Below are 15,421 nucleotides of genomic sequence, written 5' to 3'. Positions count from 1 at the left end.
TGCTAAAATCCAGTTTTGTTTTGGTTTTTTTCACTCCTACGCTATTATTAACCTCCATAACATTCAATAACAATCATTTCCACTAATTTCCAGTCTATTCAGAACACCTCACACCTCACAATATTGTTTTTAGTCCAAAACGTTGCACCAAGGTAGCTGGATGTCTAAGCTAAGCGGCACAAACACGTGGCCCATCGTAGGTGGCTGTGTAGGCTTGAATGGCCTTTTTCTGCTCCTCCATCCTCTGCAGCATATAGAGGGTGTAGTTCTAGCACGTCACTACTTCTTGTTTTCGATGATGACGGAATTTTCATTATTTTTGGATTTGGCAGCAACAGTGAACGTAGTTTAATATCTGATACGCAGCTATCTGGACTGCGTAGTGGAGTGGACCCGGTACCCAATTTGGTACCGGGGCCACAATACCTCCTTCAACTAGTCTAAATTCCACTGCACAGATGGCGGACACCGGACGCACGTCTCATACCAACATAGCTGTGCCGGTGACATGGCCTGCAGGAATATCTCTGATGGAGATAGAACTAGGCCCAAAAGAGCACATAATGCCAAAAAAAGAGTTGCAAGATGGAATTTTCTTTGGGCCCTCCCACCCACCCTTATGTTGTTGAAATAGGACATGCACACTTTAACAAACCAATCATTTCAGCGACAGGGCCTACCAAACTACTGTGGCTGAAATGATTGGTTTGTTTGGGCCCCCACACAAAAAAAGCTATTCATCTCTCCCTGTACAAACTAAACTGGCTCTACTGAGGCAAGATGTCGTCCTCATCCTCATCCTCTGATTCCTGGCCCCCTTCAGTGTGTACTTCCTCATCCTCACACATTATCAATTCGTCCCCGCTGGACTCCACAACCACAGGTCCCTCTGTAGTATCTGGAGGCCAGTGCTGTACTTGATTGAGGAATTGATAATTCATTTTTATGAACATCATTTTTTCTATGTTTTGCGGAAGCAACCTCCTTCGCCGCTCACTGACCAGGTTCCCCGCTGCACTAAAAACTCTTTCTGAGTACACACTGGAGGGGGGACAACTCAGGTAAAATAGAGCCAGTTTGTACATGGGCTTCCAAACTGGCTTTTTTTCCTGCCAGTAAGAATATGGACTGTCTGACATGTCCACTTGGATGGTGTCAGCAAAGTAATCCTCCACCATTTTTTTCAATTGTGACAGCATCCAATGCAGCTGCAGTAGACATATCTGCAATGGTTGGCAGGTCCTTCAGTCCAGACCAGATGTTCTCAGCATCTGTGCCAGCGGGTCTTTTTCCTCGCAGCCATAGGTGTTGAAGAAAATGAAGAAGGAGCTGTTGGCATATCACGGTCCTCTTCAGAGGACAATCTCCTGACCAGCAGGTCTTTGCACCGCTATAGACTTGTGTCCGCCGGAAACAGAGACACAACATACGCTTTAAACCGAGGATCCAGCATGGTGGCCAGAATGTATTCCTCTGACTTTAAAAGAGTGACCACCCTTGGATCCTGGCAAAGCGTACGAAGGGCTTCATCCACAAGAGCTACATGCTTTGTTGAATCGCAATGGTTTACCAGCTCCTCCCTCACTTTCTCCAGCTGCTTCTGCAGCAGCCTGATCAGGGGAATCACCTGACTCAAGCTGGCAGTGTCGGAACTGACTTCTCGTGTGGCAAGTTCAAACGGCTGCAGGACCTTGCACAACACGGAAATCAGTCTCCAGTGTGCTTGACTCAGGCGCATCCCCACTCCTTTTCCTATGTCGTAGGTGGCTGTGTAGGCTTGAATGGCCTTTTGCTGCTCCTCCATCCTCTGCAGCATATAGAGGGTGGAGTTCCAGCGCGTCACAACCTTTTGTTTGAGGTGATGGCAGGGCAGGTTCAGACTTTTTTGATGTTGCTCGAGTCTGCGGTAGGCACTGGCAGAATGCCGAAAGTGTCCAGCAATTTTGCGGGCCACCGCAATCATCTCCTGCACACCCCTGTCACTCTCCAGGTAATGCTGCACCACCAAATTAACGGTGTGGGCAAAACATGGGACGTGCTGGAAATTGCCCATATGTAATGCCCGCACAATGTTCCTGGCGTTGTCTGACACCACAAATCCCCAGGAGAGTCTAAGTGGGGTAAGCCACTGTGAGATTATTTCCCTCAGTTTCTCTAAGAGGTTGTCAGCATTGTGCCTCTTATTAAAACCTGTGATACACAATGTTGCCTGCCTTGGCACGAGCAGCCGTTGTGGAGATGCTGCTACTGATGCAGCTGCTGCTGTTGCTGCGGAAGGCGATGCATCTACCCAGTGGGCTGTCGCAGTCATATAGTCCTTCGTTTGCCCTGAACCACTTGTCCACATGTCCGTGGTTAAGTGGACAGTGGGTACAACCGCATTTTTCAGAGCACTTAGGGCACTCGTTCGTATTTCTCTGTACATCTTTGGTATCGCCTGCCTAGTGAAGTGGAATCCCGACGGGATTTGGTACCCGGGGACACAATACCTCCATCAACCGTCTAAATCTGTACTTTGTGCTCATGGCAAACGACTGTTGGACGGTCAACTGTTTGGTGAAAGACGTAGCGTTTTTACGACTTCCCCTCTGGGAAGATGACCGACTACCAGCAGCAACGGCAGTAGTAGGCGTACCGCTGCAGGATTCCTCGGATGAATCCCGGATTGAAGAGGACTCAATCTGGCTGGTGACATGGCCTGCAGGACTAAATCTGATGGAGATCGTGGAGGAAGTTGACGAGGAGGGTGTTGGTGGTGTGTATCCAACAGGACCAAGGGATTTAGGTGTCCCTGGACTGATGACGGTCCTAGCCCCAGTTCCTGAACTAATCACTGAACTATGAAGGTTATTCAGGTGACGTATAAGGGAGGATGTCCCTAGGTGGCCAAGATCCTTACCCCTGCTTATTTGAGCTTTACATAAGCTACATATGGCCTTATATTTGTTGTCCGAATTGGGATAAAAATACCTCCAGACCGAAGAGGTGCATTTCTTGGTCTTCTGACCAGGCATGACGATGGGCTTTTTCATCCCATGGACATCAACTTTTTCTACCCCTGGTGCCTCATTTAAAATAACCACATCAGCATCCTCCTCGTCAAGTTCCTCCTCAGCGCCAGCTACATAAATAGCCTCCTCCCGGTGTACAACATTGACACCTTGATTATCCAAATCTGCATCTACACTGTGGGTGATCCTTCCAGCATATGCAGAGGGTGTGCTGCAAATGGTGGATGGAGTCACCTCTTCCCGTACATTGATGGGAAGGTCAGGCTTCGCAACCACCAACACCCTTGGACTCGCCTTGGGGATTTGTGATGTCATCTGTTTAGAAGGCAGAGTTGTTTGCTGTGTAGTTGCTGACAGCATAACTCTTTTTTTAAATTTTTTTGAGGGGGGGGGGAGGAGGAGGGCTTAGACTCTTGGGTGAAGCTGAACCACTAGTCTTGAACACGGGCCAGGGCCTAAGCCGTTCCTTGCCACTCCGTGTCGTAAATGGCATATTGGCAAGTTTACGTTTCTCCTCAGATGTTTTCAATTTTCTTTTTTTTGCTAATTTTAGTGAACTTTGGGTTTTTGTAATTTACATGCCCTCTACTAGGAGATTGGGCATCGCCCTTGCCAGACGACGTCGTCTATGTCATGACTAGTGGCAGTAGCTTCAGCATTAGGAGGAAGTGGGTCTTGATTTTTCTCTACTTTATCCTCCAAATTTTTGTACTCCATTATATGCAGCACAAGTGAGCGTACCCCTAAACCACACACACTCGGCAAAGCCTTTACAAATTATCTGCGGCACAGGAGAGTACCACTGGACTGGAGTTATGCTGCTGTACCAAAAAATAGGTACTGCTGTAACAGTGAACGTAGTTTGACTTTTAAATAGCAGTACCTAGTATTTTTTGGTACAGCAGCAACAGTGAACGTAGTTTGACTTTTAAATAGCAGTACCTAGTATTTTTTAACTAATTTTTTGGTATTTTTTTTCAATTATTTTTGTATAGGTTTTTTTTTATAATTTCTTTTACAATTTTTTTAGAACTTTTGGATAATTTGGAAATAACAATGCCCTTAGCAGAACAGAGCACAGGACACAGGCAGCACCACTGGACTCAGCAGGACAGAGCACAGGACACAGCACCACTGGACTCAGCAGAACAGACCACTGGACAAAGCACAAAGCAACACTAAACTGAAAAGCAGGACAGGAGCTCCCTAACTACAACCTCCCTCACGAGTGATCGCAGCCAGAATGAAGATGGCGGCCGCGAGCGGTGAATTTATGACATCCGAGTCTCGCGAGATCCGACGCGAGACTTGGATGTCATAGCCTCGGTTTGGCTTCATTTGCCGCCTGGAAGTTCCCGAACAGTGCTCGGATCCCGTCTGATCCGCACTGTTCGGGTGGGCTCGGATTACCGAAATCCGAGCCCGCTCATCTCTACTAAAATGTACAGATTAGTCTGTGGTCATGAAGGGATGAAAAACCCTGGCCTCTCAGGATCCCTTGCCCGTGAGAGTGCTATGTGCATGCGCATAGCACTTTCTCCATTCACTGGCAGCGCTAGGCTGCCAGTAAATCATAAAAACAGTTTGTGAATGAGGGGGACCTTCGCCGTGGCTCCCAGGCGAAGTTCTCAGGTTTGTTGAAGGACATGCGCATTGAACTTGATGGGCATATTGGTGACTGTGCTGTTGCTGGCTCGGCTAGTTTAACTGTGTGTAACTCCCATTTGCAGAATTTAGCTTTAAATGTGTGTAGCCAACTTATTCACAATTTCAGTTGTATGGCAAACATGCTAAGAACATAGCTATGGGTACCATATGTAGTCTTAAAAGATCAAAGTTAAACATGATTGGGCACAATTACAGGTCCAAGTGTATATAAATTGGCCAGCTTATGCCTCTTCATTAACATAATTTACACTTTCTTGTAACCCGACATGTTTTCATTACATTTTTTCCTGTAAATCTTGGTTACAGGCACACTTGCAACAGTCTGGTTTCATATTTTGTCATAGTATGCTTTTTATATTTCTGAATTATGATGTCTGAAACAAGTTTAAGAGGTATAGAATTTCATTGTAGTTGGCATGACATGCAATAAATTTTAAGTTTCATATGCTGCCTTGAACTGCTGTAAATTGATCCCTGCAATAAATATCAGCTGACAGCTATAATAAAAAAAGGCATTTGTGTCTATCCAGATGTGATACCTACATGATCGATGGTCCTCTGTGTACCATTGAGGGACCATCCAACCCAGTCAGAACACTCGCTAGAGACAGGAATGCCAGCGTAGGTAGGAGTCAGCTCAGGGAGATCTCCAAGTAAAAATAAAATGAGTTTATTGTTGCATAATTGCCCACCACAAACTAAACAGTAAAACAATGATCTGAACTAACCAGTAGACAAAACACAGGGTAACATAGAAGGAATACCTTCTGATCCAGGGTTTTGCCTACCCCTATTACTTAAGCAGAGGCCAAGCTGAAGAGTCTACCTGCTTTTTGTAGGCTTACTCTGACAAGCTTGGCCTAACACTGCACACCTTTGTGCCTCTGTGACCTCTCACCAGTCCATCATGACTGGTGAGAGTACACTGTTAGAGTATTCATGAACCAAAGTTGAACGTATTGTATGTCACAGTCTGCATTGGTTTCACAGTCTGCTACTGAAGTGAAAAATAAAGGTATAAAAGAAAGATTTTAGCCTTTGAATCTCAGACACATATCTGTTATGATCTGCAGGTGAAAGGCCTGTGTTATTCCTGATTGGCACCTGCAGACCAGGGGCGCGAAGTCTAATGAGTTCCCCGGTGTTCGCCAAGAACCTCCGCAAGGCGGGACAGACCTCGCTGCCAGGAACTCGCAGGTCGTGGCCCCCTGGACTGTCTCAGGAAGTAACACAGGTCTCAAGGATTATAATCGGAGTGTAATAACCGCACTACCTCATGATTTTACCACTGAGATGCAGGTAGGTCTCTCAGTGGTGACAGAAGGCAGTAACTGAGGCAACACCCATAGGTCATTTTTTTTCTTACCTAGTGATGCGTCAGAACTGCTTATCCTGCACTTCATCTGTTCTCCCCTTCTCATGCCAGTTCATTATTGTGAAAAGAAAATAGCCATTTTTAAATGTTTTTAGAACATTGATCGATCAAAGTGCAGTATAAATGAATTAAGAGCAATCTGACATAGTTGCATGCTGTTTGTATTGTTCTTCCAAATTGACTCGATTTTCCATCCATTCATTTTATTTGCACATAGTGTTAAATTAATAGGAATATATAATCTAATTTAAGCAACAAAGTGTAACTGCGATGCCACCTAAAAGGCAAATGTCTGCTGTGGGACTAACTACACAGCAAGAAGCGGCAAAAAGCTGAACGGCGAAGGAGGATAAAGCCAACGACAAACTATGACTGATGACCAAAGAGAATGTGAACGTGTTTGTCAGCGCCATGCAAATATGACTCCTCAGCAAATTGACCGTCACAGAGAAAAGAATCGAAGAGCGAACAGGTCAAAGGTAATATCACATCAACGCCTACAGTCAGTGAACTAGATGCCAATCCATTCTTGATGTCTCTAACTGATTAAACAAATATTTCTGCTCAAAACTGTGGTTCCATGAACAGTATTTGTGAATTTCGCCACGCTAAGCATTTTGCGACTGAGCAGCCATGTGACAAACGATTCAATTAATGCTGTCACAAGGGTAATGTCAAATTGGGTGCAATAAGGTCTGCCCCTGGTATTGAGCACTTAATGAAAGGACAGCATGAACATTCAAACACAATATTTTCCTCCATCATTTTTACTGGCTTTTAACTATTTGTTATATAATGAGCCTGGCAAATAAAGGAAAATATTGTGATTGAAAATAAATCGCAGTTGTTGGACCACGGACTGATTGCTGAGGAAAAGAGTCCTTTTCACATATGCCACTGCTACAGGAGAGATGGGATAAGAATCCTGATGAAGTAGCTCAAGGAATGTAGGATCATTCATCTGCAGGAAAGTCCTGAAGTCAACTTGTCACCCAACTCATAAAAAAGGAGGATACCCAATTAAGCAGAGCAGAGACTGGTTGCTACCCTCCATTTTTTGGCCACTGAATCTTGATCTCAAATACAGCACAGCTATTTCAATGCAAGCTCTGGGTCTAATCCTACATCTGAGACCTGTAAGGCCCTCATACAAGTTCTTCAGGGACAATCTATGAAGTTGGGTGAAACAAATTTTAAACAAGAGATTTTAAACAATTTCTTTTTGTTAAAATAGAAATGGAACTTATTAAAATTTTTAAAGAAAACACAGATATATACGTATATACATATAACCTATACAAACTCCAAACTCAAAACTATATGTATAAAACCTCTAAACAAAACAAAACTCAAACTGTAAAAAGCAAATCTAAAAATAAGTCACAAGTGTTCATATTGATAGTGGTCTATATTTTTTTAAGAAGTAAGGACTTCCACTGTATTGCAGCATACTAGCACTGCTGCATGGTGTGGAAGCCCTGCAGGCAGGCGGGGTACTGAACCGTCTTTCTAACTCTGTCAAGCCAGTCTACTTCGTAGAGATACTCAGGCTCGGTTCACTAAGAACCGAACATAGCTGAACTTAGCAGATCCGAGTACCGAGCCGAGCCTCCATAATTAACTATTCTGCCTTTGTCCTATTGTCACCATCCAAACATTTGAGTTTTTTCACTATCGTCGCATACATCAGGTCACACTATTCGTCCTCTTTTTCAATGAATTTCGTGTGGTCCGTCTCCCGTGGCGTTTTCTTCTCCTCCCGCCAGGTTGCCGTTGTTGCTGTGTGAGTTTAGAACTCTGCTGGGCAGGAGCAGGCATAGCCAACGGATCTCCCAACACATCACAATACCACTCCTCAATGAAGGCAGATGGCTGGGTAATAAAAATCTAAATGGAAATAGTTAGTGTAATAACAATAGATGTATGTGTTGATTTAACATTACAATAATCTTTCTTTTTCAGTTCCCTTAGACTGTTGAGGAATGGCAAGTTATCACAGGAGAATTTGGAACATTGTGGAATTTCCCAAGCTGTGGCTGGGCCATAAATGGCAAACATGTCAGAATTATTACACCCTCTAAAAGTGGTTCCTATTTCTACAACTACGAGGGATCCTTCAGTATTTCCCTAATGGTCATAGTGGATACAAAATATAAATTTATCTTCGTGGACATTGGGAAAAATGGCTTTGTGTCAGATGGTTGGGCATTTGGAACAGACCCTCTTCCATGACAAACTTAAAAACAATGCACAGAATTTGCCAACATGTACCCAAACTAGAATAGGTCTTAATTTTGTATTTGTGGCTGATGAAGCCTTTGCACTGCAAGCTAATATTTTAAAACCTTACTCCCAAAAAGCACTTGCACAATAAAGAGCAAGGCGAGTAGTGGGGAATGCTTTCAATATATTAATTGATCTTGATTTTGATCATTGATCTTCACCTTGACAAAATAGACAAGGTGGTGATGGCATATTGTGTTCTACACAACTGTCTTTGGCATAAAAGCCCCAGCGTACTTTGGAGCATACTATAGAATTTGAAGAAGTGGTAAGATAGACACCACTGGAGTCTTCTCCACGAAATGGCCTGACGTAATAATGTATGTACATTGACAGTCTATGTTAAATTGAAATACTAATTTTTACCAATACATAAATAAATATTTTTAGCATTCATGATTTTGTGTGTTTACTTACTATATGCCACTTGCCGGTATGCCTTCGGTTTCCGGAGGGAAAGACAAGGAACTGGACTCCACATGAGGAATATTGCTAGTGGATGGTCTGTCAATTTCCTGGTCAACCGTGAACCGCAGGATTTCAAAATGCCACAACCTTGATACATATACCTCTTCAGTACATATATGATCTTATGAAAGCCTCCATCTGCATGTTTTGGATTGTCCCTCTGACGTAAAATACGTGATTTAAGCCAATCTGCATTTGCCTCTGGGTAATGGGGAAGGCTCACTCTCCCCATATCCCAATAAGCCCTCAACCTCTTCTGCCAGCAGTCTTTTGACTTGCCTTACCACAAGCAGGGATGGGATCTGTAGGCCTCAATGAAATCCGTAATGTACTCTACATTCTTCTCAGATGTGATGATTACATTTTGAAAAAAATATAAAATATGTATTATACTATTTACATCATCTCAAAAACACTATTATAAACAAAGTCTGATGTAATAAAGTACTTGCATTGATATAATGGCATTGAAATGAGATATACAAATTATTTAATACCTTTGGAAAGTACCAAAACATCAATTAAACATCAATGTTTAGCTAAAACAGCCACCACATATGAACGCAATAGGCGACTGAACATTCGCCCACTGTGTTCCACTCACTATGCAGCTACAGCTGCCGTGATTGGTCCATACCAATTGTTAATGCCCACATGTGCTTGAGAATCGTCTAGATAAACACAGAGGAGCCAGACTGGCTCCAGCTTATTTGATAATATGCACAATGGAAGATGAGAAAGAATAAAGATAAGTGAAGTGATGGAGAAGAAGAGATGCCATGGAAGAGGTGAAAAGAGCCAATGAGCCAGAGGGAGATGGTGATGATGGTCAGAGTGCTGGACCAACATTACCATAATTGCACCAAAAAAATTACAGAAAAATAGATTACAGGAAAGTAATAATAATGCAGAAGTTGATTTAATATGAGGAAAAACTTGGGGGGGAAAAAAGAGGCAAGTTCCAGATACAGAAGCCATGGTCAGATTTGAAGGAGAAGGAGCAAGGAAAATTGAAGAAGATATGAACTAACTTTAAAAATAAAAATAAAAAAAGTAAATCTTAAACCTTTGGAAAAGTTGTTTAATGGTGTCAGTAATTAGCGATAATGGCGATCAGTACAGTATCACCTATTTACAGAATGTTAATCACGTATTTTTCTATCTACATCAATGCAGAAACAGAAAAGCGAAGAAGTCGTAGCCAATGTGGAAATAAAAGAGAAAATAGACATAGGCATTGTGGCAATGAAAGACGAACCTAAAGAAGGTAAATAAAAATCATTAAAAATTAAAACGTAACCCCGTGCATCTATGTGAATATTTCACATCTATATTTCAGTTGGTATGGATAGCATACCGGGACAAACTCAGGAGGGGACATCAGCACAAAGTGATTTCCAGCAGTGTCCACGGTGAGTGATTGGTAGTAGTCCCATCGAGTGTTTCAAAACGATGTTGTGTTCCATCGAATCGTTTATATTAACTGCATATCGATTTCGTTCATTTAGATACCATCATCATTTCAGACAAAAGTTTGGAAGAAGAGAATGAGGCGTCAAACATCGAGATATCTCGGGCTTCCGGGATGTAGCAAGTGGACCGAAAAAATTGTCAAAGCGGCAAGAATGTTTTTATGCATTGAGGGAAAACATTAATGATGTGAAAAAGAAATTCGTTCAAACCGAAAAAAAATATATTTTGATTTGTAGCATATATATGGAAAAGTAGTGACTGGAAGGCTCTAGTCAGCTTCAAAGTTAAATTCTCTATATAGTTCTATCAGTGTAAAATCGTATACAGCCAGGGCCGCCGAGAGGGGGGGGGAGCGGGTACAGTTTACCCGGGCCCGGCCATGCCAGGGGGCCCGGGCCGGGCCCCCGCTGCTAATTAATTTTTTTTTTTTTAATTTTTCTGTCTTGCGCTTTTTTTTTTAACTTTTTTTTTTTTTTTTTTTCCTGCCGCGGGGGGGGGGGGTCTTGGGTTTCTTGGGAGCTGGGTGGGAGGAAGAATAAATTAAAAATAAATAAATAAAATAAATACTCACGTGATCGCGCGGCGCCGTGTCCCTCCTCTCCTCCATTCACACTGACTGCCGGGCGTGACGTCATCAAGTCACGCCTGTCAGTCAGTGAGGAGCGCCGCAGCCAGCAGGAAGAAAGAAGACAGAAGAGGAGACAGAAGAGCAGAAAAGAAAAGAAAGAAGTTGACAAAAGGTAAGTAAAGAAACGGAGAGGCAAGGGGAGGAAAACAGAGAGGGACAGTACTATAAAGAAAGGGGACAGAGAAACAGAGGAGGAAAAAAAGGAGAGAGCCACAGAGGAATAAAAAAAAATTGGGGAAAGAGGAACAGAGGAGGGGAAAAAAAGTGGGAGAGAGGAACAGAGGAGGGAAAAAAAGGAGAGAGCCACAGGGGAATAAAAAAAAAAGTGGGAGAGAGGAACAGAGGAGGAAAAAAAGGAGAGAGCCACAGAGGAATAAAAAAAAATTGGGGAAAGAGGAACAGAGGAGGGGAAAAAAGTGGGAGAGAGGAACAGAGGAGGGAAAAAAAGGAGAGAGCCACAGGGGAATAAAAAAAAAAGTGGGAGAGAGGAACAGAGGAGGAAAAAAAGTGGGAGAGAGGCACAAAGTAAAAAAGAAGGGGGAAAAGCAGCATGGAGGTCGCAGTGTGAGCATAAGGGGGTACAGTGTAGTTGTGATGAAGGGGCACAGTATTGTGTGTGTAATGGCACAGGGGGCTTGTTGCAATGTAGTGTGTGTGAGGTAGGTGGCAGCTAATTAATGGGCGCTATTTTGTTTGTAGAGTGATGGTGAGGCAATTTAATAGTAGGGACTATTAATTTAAGATGGGGTGGTTTGGGGGCTATTGAATCTTGGGGTGAGTTTAGGGAGAATGAGGTCTATTTATTAAATGTGACTATGAATTATTTAATGGCAGTGATGGTTGCGGGAAATAGGTATTGCTGGGGCTGTTTGCAGGAAGGGATATAGGTTTATTTATTAAATGTGAATAGTATTATTTTAATGTTGGGGCTGGAGGAAGGCCTAATTATTAATCGTGGGTGCTATTGATTTAACGCTGGGGCTGGCTGTAATTTTCTAAATGTAGCCATTTTTTTTTCAAAATAGGTCCTTCAACATTTCTGGATCCGGACAAGCCACAACTAAAGAAAGCAGCAGCCACAGGTGGAGAAAGTGAGAAGAACAGGTAGGAGAGAGCAGCACAGTGTGTGAAATGTTGTGATTCTAGTAGGGACAATACCAATTTTTGGTGAATGTTGTGTCCAATGTAAGGTGTAGGCCAAGACTGAACTGTTTGTGTACACACTGCATTGTTTGTATACTACCCTGTGGTGGTAGATGTCCTGAAAGTCAGGAGTGCTTGAACATATGTGACGCTCCGGCGAATTGAGAGCCTAGTGGTTTTTATGTTAGCCACGCCCCAACGGCACGTTTGCCACGCCCCCAAATGCATGACCACACCTCCAAAAAATTTTGCACTGCCGTTTGGCTAGCCACGCCCCTGAATATATGACCATATACCTAATTTTTTTTGCGCCGCCGTAAGGCGGCGCAAAAAAATTTTGGGGCTTACTTCACTATGAGGGGGGTCCCATGAATTTGTTGTACCCGGGCCCTGAATTCTTCTTGGCAGCCCTGTATACAGCGTTCAATTATTAAATTATAGCATTCGATGAAAATCATATATACCATTCAGTCATAGTTGAATCATACAGTTCAAATATGTATTTTTATAGACTTTCCTGTGTTTGATAACAGTTTAGTAATTTATTAAGCACCTCTCTCTCTGTCAGTGCTATCCAACATTTATTTATGGTTATATGTGTATATGTAATGAGGGTGGGTACTATAATAGGAATAAGAAAATGCAGATAACATTTACAGCGAGATGGTCATCATAAGCTGTCATCCCTGACATACTGCTAATGTGGACTGTTGGAAAAACTGACCTCCAACAATTGCAAGCATCAACATCCCGGCACACAGATGGACGTTAGTTTCAAGGGCAACACTATTCTTCCTGCTGTTAAGGGGGCAATGCAAGGAGGCACCAGCTGTACAATGTTTTTTTTACAAAGGCTTGTACATTGTACAGTCGGTGCCTCCTTGCATTTCCCTCTTAGCAGGAATAATAGTGTAAAAAAATAAATGGTAAAATTAATATACAAGGCATATATTTATATATAGGACCACAGTAGAGCATCCATGCTACCCTTAGTACAGCATTGTTACTTGAAATGGTCATATATGATGCCTTTTTTTTCTGACTTTTTTTATTGAGTTAACAAATAATTATTTGGATGTTGTACAGCTTTGATTATGGAGATCTTTATTGTGAGCACTTCATATTTGTATAGCTTGTTATGTATCAATTATTCTATGCTGTATTCTTGAAAAGGATGAAAAACAGTTTGAAAAAAATTCTTTCTCTGTTGGAAAATAAATGTTTTTGGAAAGAGAATTCTGGTTTATTTGGTGGCATTTCTTGAGAAGCCTGAAATAAAGGCCTATACAGTTGATATGTTTTGGTACAGACGCAGGGTCTAAAGAGGTGTACGGAACCCATGGACTTGTCCGTATGCTTTAGAATAACCATAATAGGTATATAGTTTGCTTCAAAGTGGAAATCTATTTGTGTGTGTGATATAAATATATATACACCTTTGCAGTGCCCCAGCCCAAGGTAGCCTACTATGGTACCGACCCAGGGGCCAGATGCCCCCCTGCCCCCAGCCCAGCCTTCCCCTGGCTATGGAATTGGCAGAGCATTGGCGACTTTCACACACCATGCGCCTTAGCAGTCATTGACATAATAATATAAATTGATATAAGAATAGAATTGTTTGGCTTCAATTAATGATGGGGAAGTAGGGGGGAGACTCCATCCTATTTTTCAACTTTGTCAGTCTCTACTCTAGAGGTCAAAGTGGATTGGTATCTGGTGATGCGACAGAGCCACTTCTCCTGCTTTCATATTCAAACAAATTCCATTCACTTACATTTTCCATACTACCACTACTAAATTTCCACTTCCACCACTGCTCCACTCATAACTATAATAGAGAGACTGATATAATTTAAAATAAATCGGATAATGAAGTGTCCTTCTATAGCTTGCAGAGATTGTAATGCTAATAGAGTATATTGCTGCCTCCTTAACTTGTACAACCAACCAAACACTAGTTATGAGTAGTTATTTCTAGATGATCACAAGAATCTTTAATCAACGGAGAAGGTGTCAACAGTACATTTCTTATTATTATGGCATATTAAAAACTATACCAGGGATTCATACCTTATTATACGTTGAAAGATCCATAGCACCCAGATGCGAGATATTTACTACATCCTAGTGCCCAAATACTAAAGAGGTTCATTGAATACCAATTTGAACCTCTAATATAATTGAGTACACAGAATTTATGAACCTGCTGATATTATATGCATTATTATGTATTGGGGGTAAGGAAACAATTTCTGTTTTTCTTACTGTTACCCACTTTCACAGATCGAGGAATAATAACAGTTTCTCTTTTCCTTTTTCTCCTGTGTAACAATCAGATGTGAGGTGGCAGCGTTCCCCAATAAATTCTACATGTAATGGTAAAAAAACAAGATTAGGGGAATATTTACTAAACTGCGGGTTTGAAAAAGTGGAGATGTTACCTATAGCAACCAATCAGATTCTAGTTGTCATTTATTTAGTACGTTCTACAAAATGACAGCTAGAATCTGATTGGTTGCTATAGGCAACATCTCCACTTTTTCAAACCCGCAGTTTAGTAAATATAATCCCAGGATTTAGTCAGTGCGGTTGTATAATTTTGTTACAATGTTCTCAGCATTTGCCCATATCATGCTTTGAATACCCCCTGGGTTAAGCAGTATCTCATAGGGCTGCCATATAAATGGAATTTCCCAGATATCTGTTCTGAATTGTAGTGGCTTATTAGCATAGTAATACTATGAAATCCAAATCTGTACAATGTTTAACTTCCACTAAAAAAATTTACTGACACTGTTGCTGGATCTCTGCCTTTCTTTAGTAATAACAACCATATCCAGACTTATTCCTTGATCCATGATGACGAGAGAAACCTATGGAGCTCCCCTCATGACCTGTCACACACAGAGGCTGTGGATGATAGAATGTTACACACTTGGATTCAGACAAGACGCCAACTGGAAAAAGACTCTGAGGTGGGTGGAGAGTACAGGAGATGTCTGTCTTGTGTAATGAGGTACTTACCATGCTGGTATAAAACCCAATGATTGGCCAGTGTTTAGTCATTTAACATAATCACTATTCTTTTTTGCTGGTTGGTCTATGCTGACATTTGATTGGGTAAGAACAATAAATGAGTGGTGTTGGACTGCACTGGAATGCACACAATAACTGGTTGTGAATATTTTAATTTACAATGACCTGCAGCAGCATGCACTATAAATATTCCCTAGGCTTTATTTATATCCAATGCCTCTCACAGGTCTTAGAGAAAACAAACAGTCTTTCTATCCTCAGAATATTTCATATGGTTTTTTATTTGTTACAGCTTTGTTTACTGTTAGACACTACTGTTTCAATTGTCCCATTTTG

The 15,421-nt window shown here is 42.0% G+C and overlaps 1 protein-coding gene across 3 annotated transcripts in view; it reads left to right on the top strand.

Moving 5' to 3' along the window:
* Positions 1-15,421, top strand: part of MREG (melanoregulin) — a 72,724-nt gene that overhangs the window by 40,699 nt on the left and 16,604 nt on the right. For all 3 annotated transcript variants that reach the window (XM_075180340.1, XM_075180342.1, XM_075180341.1), the window contains one exon: positions 14,871-15,024. In XM_075180340.1, the coding sequence (XP_075036441.1) occupies positions 14,871-15,024 (154 nt within the window). The remainder of the gene's footprint in view (positions 1-14,870; positions 15,025-15,421) is intronic.

Source organism: Mixophyes fleayi, chromosome 7 (assembly GCF_038048845.1).
Source record: "Mixophyes fleayi isolate aMixFle1 chromosome 7, aMixFle1.hap1, whole genome shotgun sequence".
Classification (NCBI taxonomy): domain Eukaryota; kingdom Metazoa; phylum Chordata; class Amphibia; order Anura; family Limnodynastidae; genus Mixophyes; species Mixophyes fleayi.
This window is presented reverse-complemented; position numbering and strand designations above follow the sequence as displayed.